We start from the raw sequence: 20980 nt of genomic DNA on the forward strand, positions 1-20980 counted from the left end.
GATGATGGATCAGAATCTACATCAGAATCAGATTTTGAAGAGGTATTTTCTGAACTATCTAGAGAAGAGTTAGTTTCCAGTTTAACAGAACTTCTGGAACTCAAGGCTCATCTTAGTATCAAATACAAAAAGCTGAAGAAGCAGTTTGAATTTGAAACTAAGAAGCTGGAAGTGGAAAATTGTGAACTGAAGGAAAAAGTTTTAAATATATCCAAAGATAGTGGATCTCCTTCTGAAACAGAAAAATCCATTCCAAGTCTCAATCATATTCTGAACGAATATGACTCGAGCTTCAGAAAGTTCTTATCTAGAAGTATTGGCAGAAGTCATCTTGCTTCTATGATATATGGTGTTTTTGGAAACAAAAGGTTTGGCTTTTGCTATGAGGGTGATACCTCACATAAATTTGAACCTATTGATGATCTGAAGATCACATACAAGCCATTGTATGATCAGTTCAAATATGGCCATGCACATGATATTAGGCTCACTTCACACGCACAGAGCTTTAACATTGTTCGCACCAAGAAGCATGTGACACATCCTAAGAAATATCATGCTGACAAACCTAAAGAATATCATGTTGTTCCTCCTGTTAAATATTATGCTAAACCCAAGTTCAATCAGAACTTGAGGAGAACTAACAAGAAAGGACCCAAAAAATTGTGGGTACCTAAGGAGAAGATAATTTCTGTTGCAGATATCCTTGGCTGCAAAGAGGACAAAAAGCAAAATGTCATGGTACCTGGACTCTAGGTGCTCGCGACACATGACGGGAAGAAGGTCTACATTCCAAGACCTGGTGCTTAAACCAGGTGGAGAAGTCAAGTTTGGAGGAGATCAGAAGGGAAAAATCATTGGCTCTGGAACCATAAGTCTTGGTAACTCTCCTTCCATAACTAATGTACTTCTTGTAGAAGGATTAACGCATAACTTATTGTCCATAAGTCAATTAAGTGACAATGGTTATGATATAATCTTCAATCAAAAGTCTTGCAAGGCTGTAAGTCAGAAGGATGGCTCAATCCTATTTACAGGCAAGAGAAAGAACAACATTTATAAGATTAATCTTTCAGATCTTGAGAAGCAGAAGGTTACTTGCCTTATGTCTGTTTCTGAAGAGCAATGGGTCTGGCACAGAAGATTAGGACATGCTAGTTTGAGAAAGATTTCTCAGATTAACAAACTAAATCTGGTCAGAGGACTCCCAAATCTGAAATACAAATCAGAAGCTCTTTGTGAAGCATGTCAGAAGGGCAAGTTCTCCAAACCTGCATTCAAGTCTAAGAATGTTGTTTCTTCCTCAAGGCCGCTAGAACTCTTGCATATTGATCTGTTTGGACCAGTCAAAACAGCATCAATCAGAGGGAAGAAATATGGATTAGTCATCGTAGATGATTATAGCCGCTGGACATGGGTAAAGTTCTTGAAACACAAGGATGAGTCTCATTCAGTGTTCTTTGAATTCTGCACTCAGATCCAATCTGAGAAGGAGTGCAAGATCATAAAGGTCAGAAGTGATCATGGTGGCGAATTTGATAACAGATTCTTTGAGGAGTTCTTCAAAGAAAATGGCATTGCCCATGATTTCTCTTGCCCTAGAACTCCACAGCAAAATGGAGTTGTAGAGCGAAAGAATAGGACTCTGCAAGAAATGGCCAGAACCATGATCAATGAAACCAATATGGCTAAGCACTTCTGGGCAGAAGCAATAAACACTGCATGTTATATTCAGAATAGAATCTCTATAAGACCTATTCTAAATAAGACTCCTTATGAATTATGGAAGAACAGAAAGCCCAACATTTCATATTTTCATCCTTTTGGATGTGTGTGTTTTATTCTGAATACTAAAGATCATCTTGGTAAGTTTGATTCTAAAGCACAAAAGTGTTTCCTTCTTGGATATTCTGAACGCTCTAAAGGCTATAGGTTATACAACACTGAAACATTGATTGTAGAAGAATCAATCAATATCAGGTTTGATGATAAGCTTGGTCTTGAAAAACCAAAGCAGCTTGAGAATTTTGCAGATATAGATATTGTTATATCAGAAGCTGCAGAACCAAGGAGCAAAGCTGCAGAAGCTGGAAGTCTCAAAAGTAATGGATCAGAAGATCAAGTTGCTGCTTCTTTAGAGGATATGAGTATCTCTGAAGAGCCAACAGTCAGAAGATCACCCAGACTTGCATCAGCTCATTCAGAAGATGTGATCCTTGGAAAGAAAGACGATCCCATCAGAACAAGGGCATTCCTTAAGAATAATGCAGACTGTCAATTAGATCTTGTTTCTTTGATCGAGCCAACTTCTGTTGATCAAGCTCTAGAAGATCCAGACTGGATAATTTCCATGCAAGAAGAACTCAATCAGTTTACAAGGAATGATGTATGGGACTTGGTTCCTAGACCAAAAGGATTTAACATCATCGGCACTAAGTGGGTATTCAAAAACAAGCTAAGCGAGAAGGGAGAAGTGGTAAGAAACAAAGCCAGTCTGGTTGCTCAGGGCTATAGTCAGCAAGAAGGGATTGACTACACAGAAACCTTTGCACCAGTGGCCAGGTTAGAATCTATTCGTCTATTAATTTCTTTTGCCACTCAACACAACATCACTCTTTATCAGATGGATGTCAAGAGTGCTTTCTTAAATGGTTATATAGATGAAGAAGTTTATGTCCATCAACCTCCTGGTTTTGAAGACTCCAAGTCTCCAAATCATGTTTTTAAATTAAAGAAATCATTATACGGATTGAAGCAAGCTCCTAGAGCTTGGTATGAACGTTTAAGTTCTTTCCTTCTGTAAAATGGTTTCACTAGAGGAAAAGTGGACACTACTCTCTTTTGTAAAACCTTTAAAAAGGATATTTTAATTTGTCAAATATATGTTGATGATATCATCTTTGGAACATCTAATGCTACACTTGGAAAGGAGTTTGTTGAGTCTATGCAGGCTGAATTTGAAATGAGCATGATGGGGGAACTCAAGTATTTCCTTGGGATTCAAATCAACCAAACTTCTGATGGAACCTATGTTCATCAAACGAAGTATGTGAAAGAACTTCTGAAGAAGTTTAATCTTTCTGAAAGCAAAGAAGCCAAAACTCCTATGCATCCAACATGTGTCCTAGGTAAGGATGAGGTAAGTAAGAAGGTAGATCAGAAGTTGTATAGAGGTATGATTGGATCTCTTCTATACCTAACTGCTTCTAGACCTGACATTCTCTTCAGTGTTTGTTTGTGTGCTAGATTCCAATCAGATCCGAGAGAATCTCATTTAACTGCTGTTAAGAGAATTCTGAGGTATCTGAAAGGTACTACTAATGTTGGTTTAGTCTACAGAAGATCCAAATAATACAACTTAGTAGGATTCTGTGATGCTGACTATGCTGGAGATAGAGTTGAAAGGAAGAGCACTTCTGGAAGTTGTCAATTTCTTGGAAGTCATCTGATCTCATGGTACAGTAAGAAGCAAGCTACTATTGCCCTCTCAACAACAGAAGCAGAATATGTTGCTGTTGCTGGCTGTAGCACACAAATGCTCTGGATGAGAAGTCAGCTAGAAGATTATCAGATATATGAGAGTAACATTCCTATCTTCTGTGATAATACTTCTGCTATATGTTTATCAAAGAATCCTATCTTACATTCAAAAGCTAAACATATTGAGATTAAACATCATTTCATAAGGGACTATGTTCAGAAGGGTGTTATATATTTAAACTTTGTGGATACAGACCATCAATAGGCTGATATCTTTACAAAACCCCTTGCTAAAGATAGGTTTAAGTTCATTCTGAAGAATATCAGTATGGACTTGTGCCCAGAATGAGAAGATGAGAAGATCTTTGTATGAGTATCTTCTGAAATATGTTAAGACTAGGCAGCCATAAGAAGTTTTGATACTAATCAATTAGAAACTCTGATTCTGTTATCTCTAACGTGTCATTATCTAAGTTGATTCAGAAGCTCTTTTAAAGCAAAACAGCTGTCACCAGTCTCTCCAGAAAATGAACACGTATTCACTATTTCTGGACAAGCATGCGTGAATTTGAGGGGACGCCTACTTAGGTAACTGTGCTAATCACTTCTTTTGTCATAATTATCTCTCCTCACGTCACGTAACATTAAATGCTATCCATCATTTCTTTTTATTTCTTTTCTTTTATATTCTTCAAACGTTTCTTTTCCCTCTTATATTTCTCTCTCTTGCATTTAGTTTCATTTTTCGCTCTCTCTCTCTGCATTCATATCATAAACCCTAGCGGTTCTTCACTATCTGCAACTTCACCATGAATCCCTCGTCAAGCTCATCAAATCAAGCAACAGATCGTAAACAAAAGAGAAAGGCAACCGAAGAATCTGAAAACAAACCAAAAAGGACAAGGATCACCTACGATCCTCTCAAGGTGAATCCTTTTGAAGCTATGTTGTCTGGAAACTACTCTAGACGTGTGTTTGAACCCCTTGAAGGTATCCCTCAATCACCTCCCTCTTCTTAGACCTCCACCACCTTATCCTCTTCACTCATCTCTCTGCAACCACCATCATCACCGTCTGATATCCCATCCTCCTCAACCCATCTCACAGATATCTCCTCACCTCTCTCACACCCTTTTCCCACCAGAACACCTAACCCCTACAGCTGTGTGTATCCTGATTCCAGATTCACCGTCAACCCTCCTACACCTACCACTCATACCTATCTAGAGTTTTTACACTCAGATGTAAATAGCTGGTTGGAGATTCTGGGTGCTGCACACCTTAACCATCTGGATGAGCCTGCTACCTGCAACCTCTGGGAAGCCTTTCGCCAGGATTTTCTGGTTATGGCTATGGATATCCAAAGAAGGATCATGACTGAAGCACCTGGTGCTCGTGGTCTTCTTCTGGAAGCTGGTGAAAACAGCTATCACCATCTCATCAGGAACAGAAGAGTTCTTGAAGAGAAGATACCTGCAGATGAGATGGAAGAAGGAAATCCCTGCAGAGACATCGTGGTATGGAAACCAAGGAATCCAGTGCTGGCTGGAGATTTTCAATGGTTGTTTAATTGGTTCAGAATGAACCCTTCTGAAAGCGCTCCTCACATGGTCTTTCCAGAAGTGGTTTATCCTGCAGAAGTTGCTGGTCCAACTCCTCCAACAAACCTAGCAGCTATTCTTCAGGCGTTGGAAGTTGGAGCTTCTGAATTGCCAGAACCAGAATATGCTGAGGCTGCTTCTGAGTCAAACTCAGATGTTGAGATGGAAGGTGCAGAAGCTGAAGACCTTCCAGAAGATCGCCCTGCTGAGATTGCTGTCCCTGTTGGCAGAAGTTCTGGCGCTTCTTCTTCTGGTGAACCCTTAGCTCTGATGAAGACTTTGGAAGCTCTACATCAGAATCAAGCCATGTTGGCTTCTCATTTGGACAAGCAAGAAGCAACCAATGCTGAGTTTCGCTCCTTCATGGCAAGGCAAACTGCAAGCACTGACAGGATTCATGACATGCTGGCGCAGATTGTGTCTAGGCTAGGGTCTTAGTCTTTGGTCCTTGTAGTTTTCTTTCCTTGTTGCATCTGCTTGTTCTGCATCTTTTTGTGTACTTCCTCTTTCAAATTAATGAAAAAGTTTAATTCTGTTTCTTTCCTATTGTCTTTTGCTTTTCATCTGAATCTTTTATGTTTTTGATGTTATGACAAAAAGGGGGAGAAAATGTGATAAATGATCTGATTAATATTATCAGTTACCGGGAAGAAAGTCCCTACACCACTAACAGAATTTGCAAGATTTGTGTTTCTAAGTGTTTTGCAGGATTGAAGACAATCTTTAAAGCTCAACATAAGAAGCAACGAGATGAGGAAAATCAATTCTATAAAGAATCAAGCTTTTGAAAATTGAAGCAAGCTGAGTGCTAGAAAGCTTCAAGATCAGAAGCAAGAAGGAAGAATGTTCAGATATTCTGATGATAGAATATGCTCTGAAACATTATGTCTATTTGTTCTGATACATATTATGTGGCTCTGATACATACTATGTGTTCTGAAACATTTTATGTGTGTTCTGACAAATTGATATATTTAATGAAACACATTATATATGATCAGATGCAATCCATATGCTCTGATACATATTTCATATTCTGATTCATTCATGCTGACTTTTGTCGTTTAGTTTGTTCTGTAACATTTCAGGATGTAGAGATGCTCTGATGACGCTCTGGTACATTCAACAATGTTCTGATACAATCTAGCATGAATTGAAGTAAGAAGAAATCCAAGCTCTGAAGCTGTCCGAAGGAAGCAGGAATTAGAAGCTGTGAATGTTCTGAAGATCAAAGAAATTCAAGTTCTGAAGTTGTCCGATGGAAGCAGGAATCAGAAGCTGTGAATGTTCTGAAGATCAAAGAAATTCAAGTTCTGAAGCTGTCCTAATGGAAGCAGGAATCAGAAGCTGTGAATGTTCTAAAGATCGAAGAAATTCAAGTTCTGAAGCTGTCCAATGGAAGCAGGAATCAGAAGCTGTGGATGTTCTAGGGATCTAAAGAAATTCAAGTTCTGAAGCTGTCCTACGGAAGCAAGAATCAGAAGTCATGAATGTTCTGAAGACATAAGCTCATGTGAACGTCTCTACTGAAATACTCAGGGAAGTCGTTTATTATTAAAATTCTTCTAGTATTTATTTCAGGGGGAGATTATCTATCTCAGGGGGAGATTATAAATCTCAGGGGGAGACATATTCACACATTGTCTATATGCTTATGCTATATCTGTGTAATTGTCCTTAGCCGTCTGCTCTTTCTGATCGCAAATTCATATCATTTATATATGTTTTTGTCATCATCAAAAAGGGGGAGATTGTTAGAACAAGATTTGTTCTGATCAATATTCTTAGTTTTGATGATAACAAGGATATGAATTTTGTATGAGATAATGTGGTACTCTAATACTATGCAATTTCCATTTCAGGAATTATAAAAAGAGTATGCACAAATTCAGTGCAAGAAGCACTGACTCAGAAGGTTCAGCATGCAACATCAGAACATGGTCTGGCAAGACATCAGAAGATGGTCAAAGCAGAATTAGAACATGGGTCTATGGAAGCATCAGAAGAACTTGAGTTCAGAAGCAGAAGCACTGAAGTTCTCATGGTATCACGCTCAGAAGCACTTCAAGGTCAGAAGACAAGAAGATGCTCTGCACCAAGCTGTTTGACTCTGATGATATTCAAACGTTGTATACACAAACATCAAATCAGAAGCAAGTACAAGATGGCAGGCTACGCTGACTGACAAAAGGAACGTTAGAAGCTATTAAAGGCAACGTCAGTAGACACAGCGTAAACAAGGCTCGAGTTAGTTGACAAAACAGTGAAACATTAAATGCAATGCTGTACGGAATACGCAAAGCATTAAATGCTCCCAACGGTCATCTTCTCAAGTGCCTATAAATATGAAGTTCTGATGAGAAGCAAGGTTACCAACTCTGCTAATACTAACTTGCTGAAACGCTGTTCAAATCAAAAGCTCTCAAACTTCATCTTCATCAAAGCTCACTACATTGCTGTTGTAATATATTAGTGAGATTAAGCTTAAACTTTAAGAGAAATATCACTGTTGTGATTATAGCTTTTCAGAAGCATTGTAATACTCTTAGAATTGATTACATTAAATTGTAAGTAATTAGAGTGATCAGGTTTGATCAAGATACTCTAGGAAGTCTTAGCTTGTGTCTAAGAAGTTGTAACTAGAGTGATCACGTGGTGGTCAGGATACTCTAGAAAGTCTTAGCTTGTGTCTAAGCAGTTGTTCCTAGAGTGATCAGGTTGTGATCAGGATACTCTAGAAGAATTAGTCTCGGGCTAAGTGGAAAACCATTGTAATCTGTTGAGATTAGTGGATTAAATCCTCAGGTGAGGTAAATCACTCCAAGGGGGTGGACTGGAGTAGTTTAGTTAACAACGAACCAGGATAAAAATAACTGTGCAATTTGTTTTTATCGTTCAAGTTTTTAGACTACACTTATTCAAATCCCCCCTTTCTAAGTGTTTTTCTATCCTTCACATCATTCAAACAGAAGGGTGAGAATTCACATCATAATAAATACATAATATATGTACAATGAATATATTATAGAATAGCATAATCATTCATCACACTTCATAATTTGAACAAGTTCCACAATTATCGCACATAATACAAATTCCAATTATCACACAAGCAACTCACATCAAATCAAGTAGTCACATAACATATAATGCGACTCAAAATGCAATTAATGTGACTCATGCATGTGGTACCATAATGAGTATCAAGCTCACTACTCCTGATTATAAACCAGAGCCACGCTTCTGATCCGGACAAGACCAAAGCCCTCAAAATATGAATGTATAGTTCACCGCTTCCGAATCCATAAAAAGAACAAAGCCGCTCATGTTTCCAAACAAGGATCAAAGCTAACCGGAGTACAATCTCCCCATGTATGCATGTACAAACATTATACAACATATGCAATTAAGATTATTTCACAATCCTAATTATCCAAGCATATCACATAATCCGCACAACTCGAATTATTCACCAAAATGGTGCAAATTACACAATTATCATTAACCAAGCATTTACATAGCATGTAATGATCACATATAACATATATCACATAATCCAATTCATGTTATCCACTCAATTCACAAGTCCATAATTATACATAACCAAAACACAAGTTTCATGTATAAGTTCCTTTTTGATTCAAAACCTATCCAAACATCACCGAATATATTAGTAAAATTCATGGAGATTCATCTTAAATCATAAGCATATAAGATTCCAAGTTAAATCATCAAAATCGCAAAATTACAAAATTCCAAAATTTCATACAGGTCGCGGCGCGTCCAAACATTCGCGGCGTGATAACAGTAAGGTAAGGACTCGCGATGCAAAGAAGGTTCGCGGAGCAAACTGGGCGAAACAGAAACTTCTACCCAATTTGACAGCATACCAATTTCATTCCAATCCAACCAAAATCTCGTTCCAAACAAAAATTCAACACATATATCAGGTTCCTAACATGTTTCTACTCATGGGTTAACATTATAGCATCATTAAACATGTTTTGATTCACAAAATGTCACAAATCTACAAAACCCTAACATATGAAATTGAGAGAATTGAATACCTATCATACTACTACACATTTCATACATATATATTCAAGATAATGAGATTTCTCCCCCTTACCTAGAATTAAAAGTCCCTCGTCTTCAAGAGTCTCCCAATCCCTCTTCTTTCTCTACTTTCTCGTCTAACCTATTTTCTTCTCTCTTACTCAAATGATAGTGTTTTTATGAAATAACCTAATTCTTTACAATCTCATTAAGTTAAATGGGCTTAGTCTAATTCACACTCCCTTATTATTTCTATTTTCAAATAATAGGCCCAATAGCTAATATAACTCATTATACTACTAATAGTCTAATTAAATCAAATTAGCACAAAACACCAATTAAATAATTATCACACCAAATAATAATTAAATAATTATACCAATAATAAAATAACCATTAAATAAAATAAATAGAAAAATAGGGATGTTACAGTTTGTGTGTATGCATAGATGAGAGGTTGAAGATGAAGAGAAATCAAGTATGTGTTTATAGTTTCATCAAATTCAAAAAGGTATGTATGATATATATATATATATATATATATATATATATATATATATATATATATATATATACACACACACACACACACACACACACACACATGTGTGTGTGTGTGAGAGAGATTTGGAGACAAAAGAATGATTTAGAAACTCAAGAGAAACATTGATATTTGGATTTTTCTTCAGTATGTGCCGACACATAAAAGTTATGTATCGACACATAATGGCAAATATTGATGCATGTGTTGACCTAGAGCAGGTCATGAGTCGACACCAAAAAACAAAGTTTTAAGCTTCAAGATGGCGGCATATGAGTCGACCTAAAACATGTATGTGTCGACATATAGCATAATTTTTGCAGCATGTGTCGACACATGAAGAGGATGAGTCGACACATGAAAACATAGCCTTTTTGTTTTAAAGACATTCGTACATTTGTCGACACGAAACATGTATGTGTCGACACATGCAAGTAATTTTTATGCAGAAAGTGATTTTTCATGCATTTTACTAGTTGACAACACTTTCCAACTTATTCTAAATGCTTTCTAAGATTCTTAATAAATTGTAATGCAAGGGTGCACACATATACTCAGAGACATCGTTTAATGTAAAGAAAAACTAAGTCAATTCTAGTTTTGACGTCATTCAAAACATATGTAAAAGGCAAATATTTCCATAAACTCCCCCTTTATGATGATGGCAAAAATCAAGTCTTTAGAAGATGCTTTTCGTGTCTTCATAAGAGCTCCCCCTGAATATTACATCCATTGTCTTCCCTTATACTTCTCCCCTTTTGACAACATCAATAAGAGAAAAAGCACATAATGAGAAGTATCAAAAATCACACAAATAGAGATATATCACACAGAGGAGTTTTGCAAAAGTAAGAGCGCAAACACACATGTTTCCATATACACTGCGTTACGCAAAGTTAATAAACAAATAAGATCAGATAGAAGAAAAAATTTTGGTAGTAGAAAATGCATTGATTTTAATTGTCATAATAGACCAAAATAAAGAAATCATAATATAAGCACTTCAAAGAAGTGACATTGTACTTAATCCATAAACATCGGTGAAGGAAACAAAAAATATGATATGCAAGATGTAGGGAAAGACCTTTAAAATTCATGAACTAAAATTAGAAAAGAAACATTAAAGCATGATATGTCATGCAGGACAGAACAAGGACCAAGACACCGACACACAAAGAACAACCCTCAGCAACGCTACGTCTCAGTGACCCATGTGACCATGATGACCCCTGAAGTTAGATGTGCCCCCACGCTCCATGGAATTTCTCATATCTTGATTATAGGCTATGTACTACTCATAGTTATTATTAGCTTGAGTCATCATGTCATTGATTCTAGTCATAGTAGCAACATGTTGAGAAGCCATTATGGTTTGAATGGAGGAAAACTAAGTTGTAGCATACGAAGAAAATGCATGTGCTCCTGAACCAGCCTGAACCTTTTCTCTTGTGCATTTTGAAACTCCATCCTCCAAAGACGTTCTTCCTCATATAGATCGTCTTGCCTAACTTGTAATTTTTAAAGCATAGCAAGAACAACAGAATCGTTACCTAATGAGCTTGAGACATAGTCTTGGTAACTGCTCTCATGTTCCCGATTTTCATGACTTTGTTTGGCCATGGCCTCCATCCTTGATTTTCACATCATTCAGATTATTTTTCTCACCCTGTTGAGCATCAGCATTTCCTTCAAATGCACCCGCATCTTCGAAGTTGTTAATTGGATGACCATTTTTGCCCACACGAAAGTAATATTACTCTCTTTTCTCATCCTAAATGTACCCTATCATAGTTAAGGTACGCTGAGTGAATTCTTGTGCAGCAGTAGGGAAGCTATATTGTAGATTCGGTACACCAATGTTGAAGTGCTTTAGGATAATGGCAATCATGGAAGGATATCAGAAGGAATTTCCTTTCGCAGCTTCTCTAATTCGAAACATGTGAGAGATAAAGTAATATGGCCAAAAAATCTTAATCTTATTAAGGAGAATGTATACCATATGGATTTTAGGTTGGTCAACTCTTGAGTATCCGTCATTTTTCAGACGTAACACATGAGACACAATCCAATGTAGAGTGTGAGGTAATTTCTTTAAGTGACCAGTTGTCACAACTTTGTAGTCATTTTCCAGTTGAGGTGCTCTTAGTAATTGATCTCTATGAGGACACCATAGAAAATCATTATGTGCTCCCGTGTTTGATATCCTAGGTTCATCATCATCTAGAGTGATGCCAAACAAGGACTGCCATAATGCAGTTGTGAGTTGGTAAACTTTGTTTCCAATTTGAAATCTAAATGTCGTATCTTGATGGTGGTGCAAGCCAACATAAAATGCACAAATAAGATTTTCATTGTACTCTTGTGAGAGTTGAAGGAAGTGGTTGATACCTTGGTGTGTGATATGATCAACAACTTTAGGAATATGCAATTCTTCTATCACACTAGTCTTGAAGACGTCTTGAAGATGTGTTAGTTCTCCATTTTGTTGAATGGCACTAATTTTAGCAAACCAAATATAGCAGCAATATGCTAAATAGGATGTATTAACTTGCTAAGAAGAACAGGTTGAGCAAGAAGTAATATTTTATGAAGAAACATGTTGAGATGAAATATTTCATCATCTAGAGCAACATGTCGGACAAGATGTCCTATACAGAAGTCATTCAACATCGTGACTGTTTGGGCTGGGCTGTTGAATCGGTTCAAGATTTAATAGATGCATAATATTCTGAGAATATTATATGGTCCTGTGTGGCTCGGATTTTAAAGGTCTGGACTATTCAAATCAGAATCAAGAAGAATATTCACTTTCTAATTATGGATATAATTCAGGAATATTTGATTGAAGACCTATCTTTGTGCAAAATCTTCTGCTGATTTGTAGCACGTGATATGCTGTGATTTTGAAGCCCAAATCTAGTTGGAAAAAAGGTTATAAATAGAAGCATTGTAACCTAGAAAAGGAACGAGTTCCAAACTTAGAAATACTAGGGCTATGTCTTTATGACACTATGTATGAGGGTTGGTTGTTTGTGATCCAATTGACATGTTAGTTGGATTGTGTTCTTTGAGTTGTAAGGTTTTGTTGCCTCTCTTAAGCTGTGAATCATAGAGTTGATTATTTCCATGCATTCATAAGTTGTTAAGTATTGAATGTATGTGTGTCACTTAGCTATCATTGATACAGTTATCTAAGTGTGTGTTGCTTGTGTTTCAAGCTATTATTCTTGATCAAAGCTTTTAAGCAAGACCAAGTATTTGTTGACTGAGGGAATCTTAATCGTGTATTGTTTGTAATTGACAATTATGGTCAAGGGTCGTTAATATCAATAGCTAGGGTAGTTATTATGAGACATCACCACGGTGATTGGAAGTGAGGGGGTTTCTCTTATCTAGGAAGTTCTTAGGTAGAAGTTGCACTAGGTAGGGATTAAGTGAGAAGTTGTAAACCAGAGGTTGTTTAGCTTCAAATTGATAATTCTAATAGTGGATTTCCTTCTTTACTTGGTAGTCCTCAGAGTAGGTGTTTTTGTACACCGAACTGGGTTAACAATCCTGTGTGTTGTTTACTTTTCAGTACTGATGTTAACTATTTATACCTTGCTTGTGTGATGTATCAGATCAGATGTCCTAACAAGTTATAGGACATCTTGAGTCTGAAGGCCAAAATTTCAATTGGTATTATTGTACCCCAATTTTTGACCCTGAGATCCCACCTCATTTTGAAAAGAGTGTGATTATCATTACCATCATTCACAATCATGCACGAATCATTTGCTAACCAAAATACAAAAATATTGTTGTTTGTATGTTGCTTGTCTCGCAATAGGTGACTGATCAAGAAATTCAAACAAGTAGGGCTTTGAGACCCATAAAAGAGCTCAAGTATTCTCATACGCTCACGTTATTCCCCTCATCAAAATCTAAGCCCAATAGTGGCTCAATTCAAGATCAACAGCTTTCAACTTCATCTAGTCCAAAATTAGGGATTTTGACCTAATTCATATGGGAAGTTGACTTTTAGTCAAAGTATGTTTTCATGGCTCAAATCATGAATCAAGGATCTCCGATTCCTCATTATAATCCACTCACACCATTCATTTGATTAGAAGAGCTTGATTCAATTAATACTTAGAAGAATGCAATTCATTTAGAAAAAGTCAATTGTTCAAGATCACCTTTGACTTTTGAGGAATTTGGTTAACCATGGACTTTTAAAGATCAAAATCATGAATATATGTTTATTGAAGTCATTTGCTCAAGAAAAATAAATAAAATCAATTAAGAGTCAAAAAGTCAACAATTAGGGTTTTGACTTTTTTATGAAGAAATTCATGTTTTTTACTCAACTTTGAAAGGCCGTAACTTTCTCATCTTTTGGCCGATTTTTTTCCAAAGCTCATTTTGAAGAAAATGTCAAGATCTAAAACTTTGTTAATTTGAACAAATTCCCAAAAAAATGAATGGTTTTTAAGTTATGAAGCTTGAAAGTTAGCTACTTTTTCAACCCTTAAAAAATTCATGAAAAGGCAGATTTTTCCCTTGAAAGTAATCATCTTTGAAGCCACTTTTCATCAAGATGCAAGATGAATTTGAAGAAACACCGAACATGAAAGATTTAGAGGATGTTTAGGGATTTTCAAAAAGTACTAGAACTCCTCCATAGAATTTGTGAGCTAGGAGAATCGAAGGAAAGAATATGGCACCATGTTACTTGAATTTTAGGTAATGAACATGAAGAAACCAAGTTGCAAATCCAATCCAAACCTATCAAATCTTCAAGAACATATCCCTTAACTTATGAATCTCTCTAATCAGAAGATTACACTTACTTTTGAGCTATTGTCCAAGTGATTTAAGCATTATCCAATGACTCGTGCCATTTCAAGACTAAACACAAGACTTCCATTTTTGAAAAGAAGCTTTAATCACAAACAACTCTTGCATTTAGCTCTCAACTTGTTTTCTCTGCAGCAAAAGTGAATTAAAACCAACAAGCAAACTCCTATTATGAAGAGAAGTCGCCCTATGTCTTGCTTAAAGCATTACAAGTACCATTGAAACCACAATTTTCTCATTTCTTTATCAAGAAGCAAAGTGACATAACTTCTGTTTGAATCAACCAAATGGTCTAAACTTTCCCCCCACAAACCATATTTTGTGCCTATAAATAGAGGCTCTTGCATCTGAAATCAGATACACCTCAGTTCTCAAAGTCACCCTTCCATCCAAAAGCTCCAAATTTCTCACTTGCATAAACTTGTGAAATTTAAGTTCCAAACTTGTTCAATGTCAAACAAGTATCCAAACAATATCCATACACCTCATACAAAATATCCCACCCCTCATATTGAGCTTGTAACCACGTAATCATCTCCCTTCATTTTCACTTCAAAGCTTTGCATCTTGATTCGAGTTGAGCTATATAGGCCACTTTGAATCAAGCTAAGCATCCAAATATCTCATATACTATCTATAGAAGCTATCCAAACCATAAAATAGCATTTGTAACACCCCCATCATCATCCACCATTTTCACTTGAAGCATTTGCAGTTGGATTCGGGTAGGAGGATTCAAACAGTTCCAACGTGTTCTGAGCATTCAGTTAGCATCTCTGAGGCCCAAGGAAGCTATCCAAATCATTCAAACACTTTCGGAAGTCCCCCATTACCAGTTTCGATTTCCAGTTTCAGAGTTAAGTTTTCAAACTTAAAATTTCTCATTTAGGTATCATTTTTAATAAAACTCGACTTTATTATGTTTGTTGCAATGTAAGGATCAAAATCCCTCAATCACTTGCCATTTATTCATTGTATATACCATTTAATTTGATTTTGGAAAATTAGGGTTCTAAGCGTTTTCTGAAAAATTCGTGATTTATAGTTTAAATAAATTGATGTTTGATATATTTCTAGAATCGTGGTTAAATTTAGAACAAGTTTCATGTTTACACTTTTAAAATTGGTTATGTATTGGTGATGATACGATTTCCAGATTTTATTGTTCTTGAGGAAGAAGATGAAGTTCATATTCAAATTCTCAGAACTTATTTTATTATATTTTAATGATTTGTGTTTTAAAACTTGAATACATCGTTACCCTAGTGGTTGAAGCGCGCATTTTAAAGTCACTTTGTCTCCAAGGGCCTGGGTTCGAATCCTCCCTTTTGCCATTTTGTGATTTATTTAGTTTTCCAAACGTTTATGACTTGTTTCTATATTTATTCACTTAAGGCCATTACACTATCACCTATAGCCCGTCGGCCCAGTGGTATTTATTTTCACTTGTGAATCCAGTGGTATTTTTTTATCACTTGTTTATTTCACATTTTTAAATAACTTTGATAATTATTTTAAAATAGCAAATTTAATCATTTCGACTTGAAATTTTATACACTCTTTATTTATTTTATCTATTTGGAGAATATAATTTAAAATCCCGAAAATATTTATTATTTAATCGTTTTAAAATTAAATCAAAAACAAGTGTTTTATTTCTTTTTAAAGGCTTTTAAATTAACTTCTTTTAAATATTTTCATCAAGTAACTTGCATATACTTTTGTGAATCGATTAGGATTTGAGTAAGCTCCCCTTAAAAATGTTAACATGTTCCCATAGTCAATCCATTTAGGGTTTTGTTTAATCAACTTTTAATTAATTAGGCTTAGGTGTACATAAAACCCTAAAACCCTAACTTTGTGATCTCTTGATCTTTTGACCTTTAGCAATGTCATGTTGATATAACTTGTTGCTATGATCTCTCCTTAATTATATACTTGTACATATAATTGTTGACTTACATACTTGTACATTTATACTTTGGTTATGTTATTATCTTTGTGTGTGTGTGTGTATTGTTTATTAACCCACATGCATGATATATTTATCCATCCATCATACTCATACATACATGATATGATCTTGAGGTATGTCATCCTTTTATCCATCAAACTTTTATCTTTGAGTTTACACCTTGATATTGTGGAACTCACCATTGATTATATCCATGATACACATGATATACCACACACACCACTTGAGATATTCATCATGATTAATTGCTTAAGGTGTTGCATAAACTCCAGAGGAATGAGAACGGTATTGACTAAAATTGTCAACGTACTCTCTCTTTTTCCAACTCTTTTACTTTGTGCTTAGTATTGTTAAATCTTTGCACCCCACTTGTTTTAAAAATGGTTTTGTATTTTGAAAGCTCAACCTTTTAAATCAACCATTGGTTTTGTATTGTTAAAGCTCAACCATCCTCTTTTATTAAACTATTGCCTTGTATTGTTAAAGCTTGGCACTTTATTAAAACTTGCTAAGTATTATTAAAGCTTAACATTTTAAAAACCCGTTGAGTATTGTTAAAGCTCAACACCCAAAAATATTTTTTCACTTGGCTCTTTATTTTCCTTTTAAGAGGAACTACAAAAGCTTTGACCTCCCTATTGCACTTAAGGGGTATGTAGGCCAAAGATGCGATGTCTTATCGAGCTCATTTTTAAAATCTTCGTTTCTAATCCTCACACTCTATTTAAACAAAAAAACAGAAAAATAGTTTTTATAACAATAACAACAGTAATATATATTTCAAAGAGGTTCCTACGAAGTACCATAGATGTGAGGGGTGCTAATATCTTCCCCTTGCATAACCTACCCCCGAACCATAGATCTCTGATAAATTTATTAGTTTTGATTTTAAAAACTTCTGTGGGTTTTATTTCACTCTTTCTCCCATTTCCTTTGGACACAATAAAGCACGGTGGAGAATCTGTTAAAATATCTGAGCTAAGTCAATCAATGGCTTTAGTCTCACAAATTTCACCGCTACAAAAAAGTGGCGACTCTGCTGGGGATTCTACATTATCTCTAAGAGGGTTGACCCTATCTTTGTTATATATTGTTATTATTGTTATTATAAACTTCCAATGTGAATACTTGTTACTTTTTTGTGGGTTGTATTGGGAAAGGTTTTGATTCCCCCTTGTGGTTAGATAAATCTTAACCTGGATTTAAGTGCACTTATGATAAGAGATGGTAAAGTCATTTTGATCTCAAGGGAGTAATCCCGAGAAAGTTAATTTGAGATCCATCGCTTAGTGAAGACCTCTTTGAAATTAATCTTTCTTTTCAATTATTATAAAGGAGGTGAGAAAGTCAAGGTTGTCAAGTTGCAGACCTTGCGTCAATAATATGAATTGTTATCGATGGAAGAAGACAAAAAGTTTGTAGAGTATGTGTCGAAGGTGCAGAAACTCGTCCATATAATGAAGGGTTATGGTGAAACCCTAACTGATAAGATGATAGTTGAGAAGGTAGTGCATATGTTGACCTCTCACTTTGATCACATAATTGTAGCTATTCAAGAATCCAATCAACTCAAAACCCTAAAATTGGAAGATTTAATTGGTTTGTTGGAGGCACATGAGATTAGGATTGTCGAAAGGAAAGGAGTTCAAGATTCTATACAAGCTTTACAGGCTCAGTCATAGAAAAAGAATGGTGGTTCCAACAAATTCAAAGGCAAAGTCGACAAGACTCAGGACAAGAAGTCTTGGTCGAACTCTCACAAGCAGCAGGTCGAAGGTAGAACTTCTGACTCCTCAAAAAAAAGAGGAGGAAACTATCGAAAGAACAAAGAAGATAAGAAAGGTGTGCAATGTTATAACTGTGAGAAGTGGGGTCACTTTAGTGGTCAAAATATTTGGTTGGCAGATTTCGATGAGTCGAAGAAGAGCAAGGTAAAACTTGCAAATAATAGTTCGTTGCAAGCAGAAGGTACTGGTAACATAGTTTTGTAGATGATTAATGGAGGGAAATCTATGATTAAAGATGTGCTCTATGTATCTAGAATGAAGTGCAACCTGCTAAGTGTTAGACAACTGGTTGAAAAAGGTTTCTGGGTTGTCATGAAAGATGGAGCTTTAAAATTTTTCGAAACCCAAAACAATTTGGTCTTGAAATCTCCTCTGTTGAAGAATGGGATATTTAAGACCATGATCAGTTTGATTGAAGTACAATGTCTAAACACTATTGTCGACCACAAGGGTAGTTGGTTGTGGCATGTGAGGTTTGGACATTTGAATTTTCGATCACTCAATCAACTAATTACTAAAGATATGGCAAGATGCATGGTGAAGCAGAAGAATCTTCCAAAGTCCTTATGGGGTGAAGTTGTTTCAACTGCAGTTTATATCCTGAACAGGTGCTCTACCTAGAAGTTGAAGAATAAGGTTCCTGAAGAAGTATGGAGTGGAAAACGACCATTAGTGAGTCATCTGAAGGTGTTTGGCTATATGTGTTACAAGCATGTTCCTGATGCAAGAAGAAGGAAGCTTGATGATAAGAGTGAATCTATGATTCTGATAAGATAGCATAAGACTGGTGCATACATGTTGTTAATTCTAGTTAATGCGAAGATTGTGTTGAGTGATATTGTGATTGATGAAAATTCTTCCTGGGATTGGAATTCGAGTAATTCAACTAACAAGTCATTGATGAGCCCTGAGTTTGACAAAGAAACTGGTGAAGTTGAAGTCGAAGCAATTGGTGAGAACCTAGGTAAAGCCAAAGTTGAATTAGTTATTGACATTCTTGATACAGTCGAATTCGAAGAGGTTGTGGCTGAAACAAGTCAAAGACCTCAACAAACTAGAGTTCGTCTCACTAGACTTCCAGATTTTGAGGTGGTTGATGATGAAGTCACACCAGATGGAGAATTAGTTCATTTTACTTTACTTGCAGGTGTTGAACCAATCAACTATAGTGAGGCTTTAAAGATTAAACAGTGGAAGTTAGTTATGGTCGAAGAGTTACAGGCAATTGAAAGAAACAACACATGGGAGTTAGTTGAATTTCTAGCACATATAAAAGCTATCAAAGTATAATGGGTATTCAAGTTGAAACACAATGGTGATGGGTTAATAGCAAGACATAAAGCAAGATTAGTAGCTCGAGGTTTTCTTCGAAGAGGAGGACTCAACTACTATGAATTATTTTCCCTAGTAGCAAGATTGGAGACTGTTCGACTAGTGGTAGCATTGGCATGCAGCCGAGGCTGGTCGATATTTCATTTATATGTGAAATCAACATTTCTAAATGGTCCTTTAGACGAAGAGGTCTATGTCACACAACCTCTAGGGTTTGTGATTCAGAAGAAAGCGAGTAAAGTATATAAGTTGCACAAAGCGCTCTATGGCCTCAAGCAGGCACCTAGGGCATGGAACAAGAAGATAGACTCATACTTAGTCGAATTGGGATTTATAAAATGAAAATCTGAGTATGGTGTCTATGTTCAGGTTGTAGCATAAGACATAATAATCATCTTCTTATATGTCAATGACTTGCTGGTAACTGGAAATAGCTTAGAGAACTTGTCGAAGTTCAAAGAGCTGACGGTGAAGGAATTTGAAATGTCGGATCTGGGAAAATTGTCTTATTTACTAGGCATGGAATTTAAAATGTCGAAGCAAGGTATGGTGCAACATCAAGAGAGGTATGTCAAAGAGATACTCAAGAGATTCAGAATGGATGATTCGATTCCTGCATCTTCACCTGTCGAACCAAATGTGAAGTTGGAGAAGAATGGAGAGGAAGACAAAGTCGATGTAACTTTGTTCAAGCAAATTGTGGGATCTCTGAGGTATATTTGCAACAGCCGACCAGATATAGGTTTCACAGTCAGATTAGTGAGCAGATACATGAGTGAACCAAAAGTGTCACACATGAAGGCTGCAAGAATAATTCTAAGATACTTAAAAGGATCGATAGAGTGTAGAATTCTATTTCGACGAAACTTTGAAGACAAAGAAGCAAGAGTTACTTATTTTTTACATGTTGATTGGTGCGGAGATAAGGAAGATCGAAGAAGCACAACTGGATATTTCTTTCAAGTGTTTGGTGCCCCAATTTCATGGTGTTCGAAGAAACAACATGTGGTGGCATTATCATCGTGTGAAGCTAAATATATAGAAGGATCCTATGTTGCATGTCAAGCAATTTGGATCAGATTGGAACTTGAAGAAATGGAGGTCAAAGTAAAGAAACCTCTTGTGTTGCAAATCGACAACTAGTCAGCCCTAAATCTGGCGAAGAATCCAGTTCTGTATGGAATGAGTAAGCATATCGAAGCTAGATTTCACTTCTTGAGGGAAAAGGTAAATCGAGGTGAACTTGAAGTTAGACATTGCTCAAGTGAAGCACAGTTGACCGACATTTTCACAAAAGGATTAAAGATTGACTATTTTTAGCATATGTTCGATAACTTCGATTATGGGGGTATGTTGAGATATTATTAGG

The 20980-nt window shown here is 36.1% G+C and overlaps 1 protein-coding gene across 1 annotated transcript; it reads left to right on the top strand.

Moving 5' to 3' along the window:
* The first annotated feature begins 20142 nt into the window (after positions 1–20142).
* On the top strand, positions 20143–20754 carry LOC131627931 (secreted RxLR effector protein 161-like). The gene has a single exon (XM_058898791.1). It carries the CDS (start codon positions 20143–20145, stop codon positions 20752–20754), a length of 612 nt encoding a protein of 203 aa, XP_058754774.1.
* The last annotated feature ends 226 nt before the right edge of the window (positions 20755–20980 follow it).

This window comes from Vicia villosa, unplaced genomic scaffold, assembly GCF_029867415.1.
Source record: "Vicia villosa cultivar HV-30 ecotype Madison, WI unplaced genomic scaffold, Vvil1.0 ctg.000415F_1_1, whole genome shotgun sequence".
In the NCBI taxonomy this organism is placed as follows: Eukaryota; Viridiplantae; Streptophyta; class Magnoliopsida; order Fabales; family Fabaceae; genus Vicia; species Vicia villosa.

Excerpts from the sequence above, each read along its gene's own strand:
- LOC131627931 (XM_058898791.1), top strand. The coding sequence starts at position 20,143 with ATGTCGAAGCAAGGTATGGTGCAACATCAAGAGAGGTATGTCAAAGAG.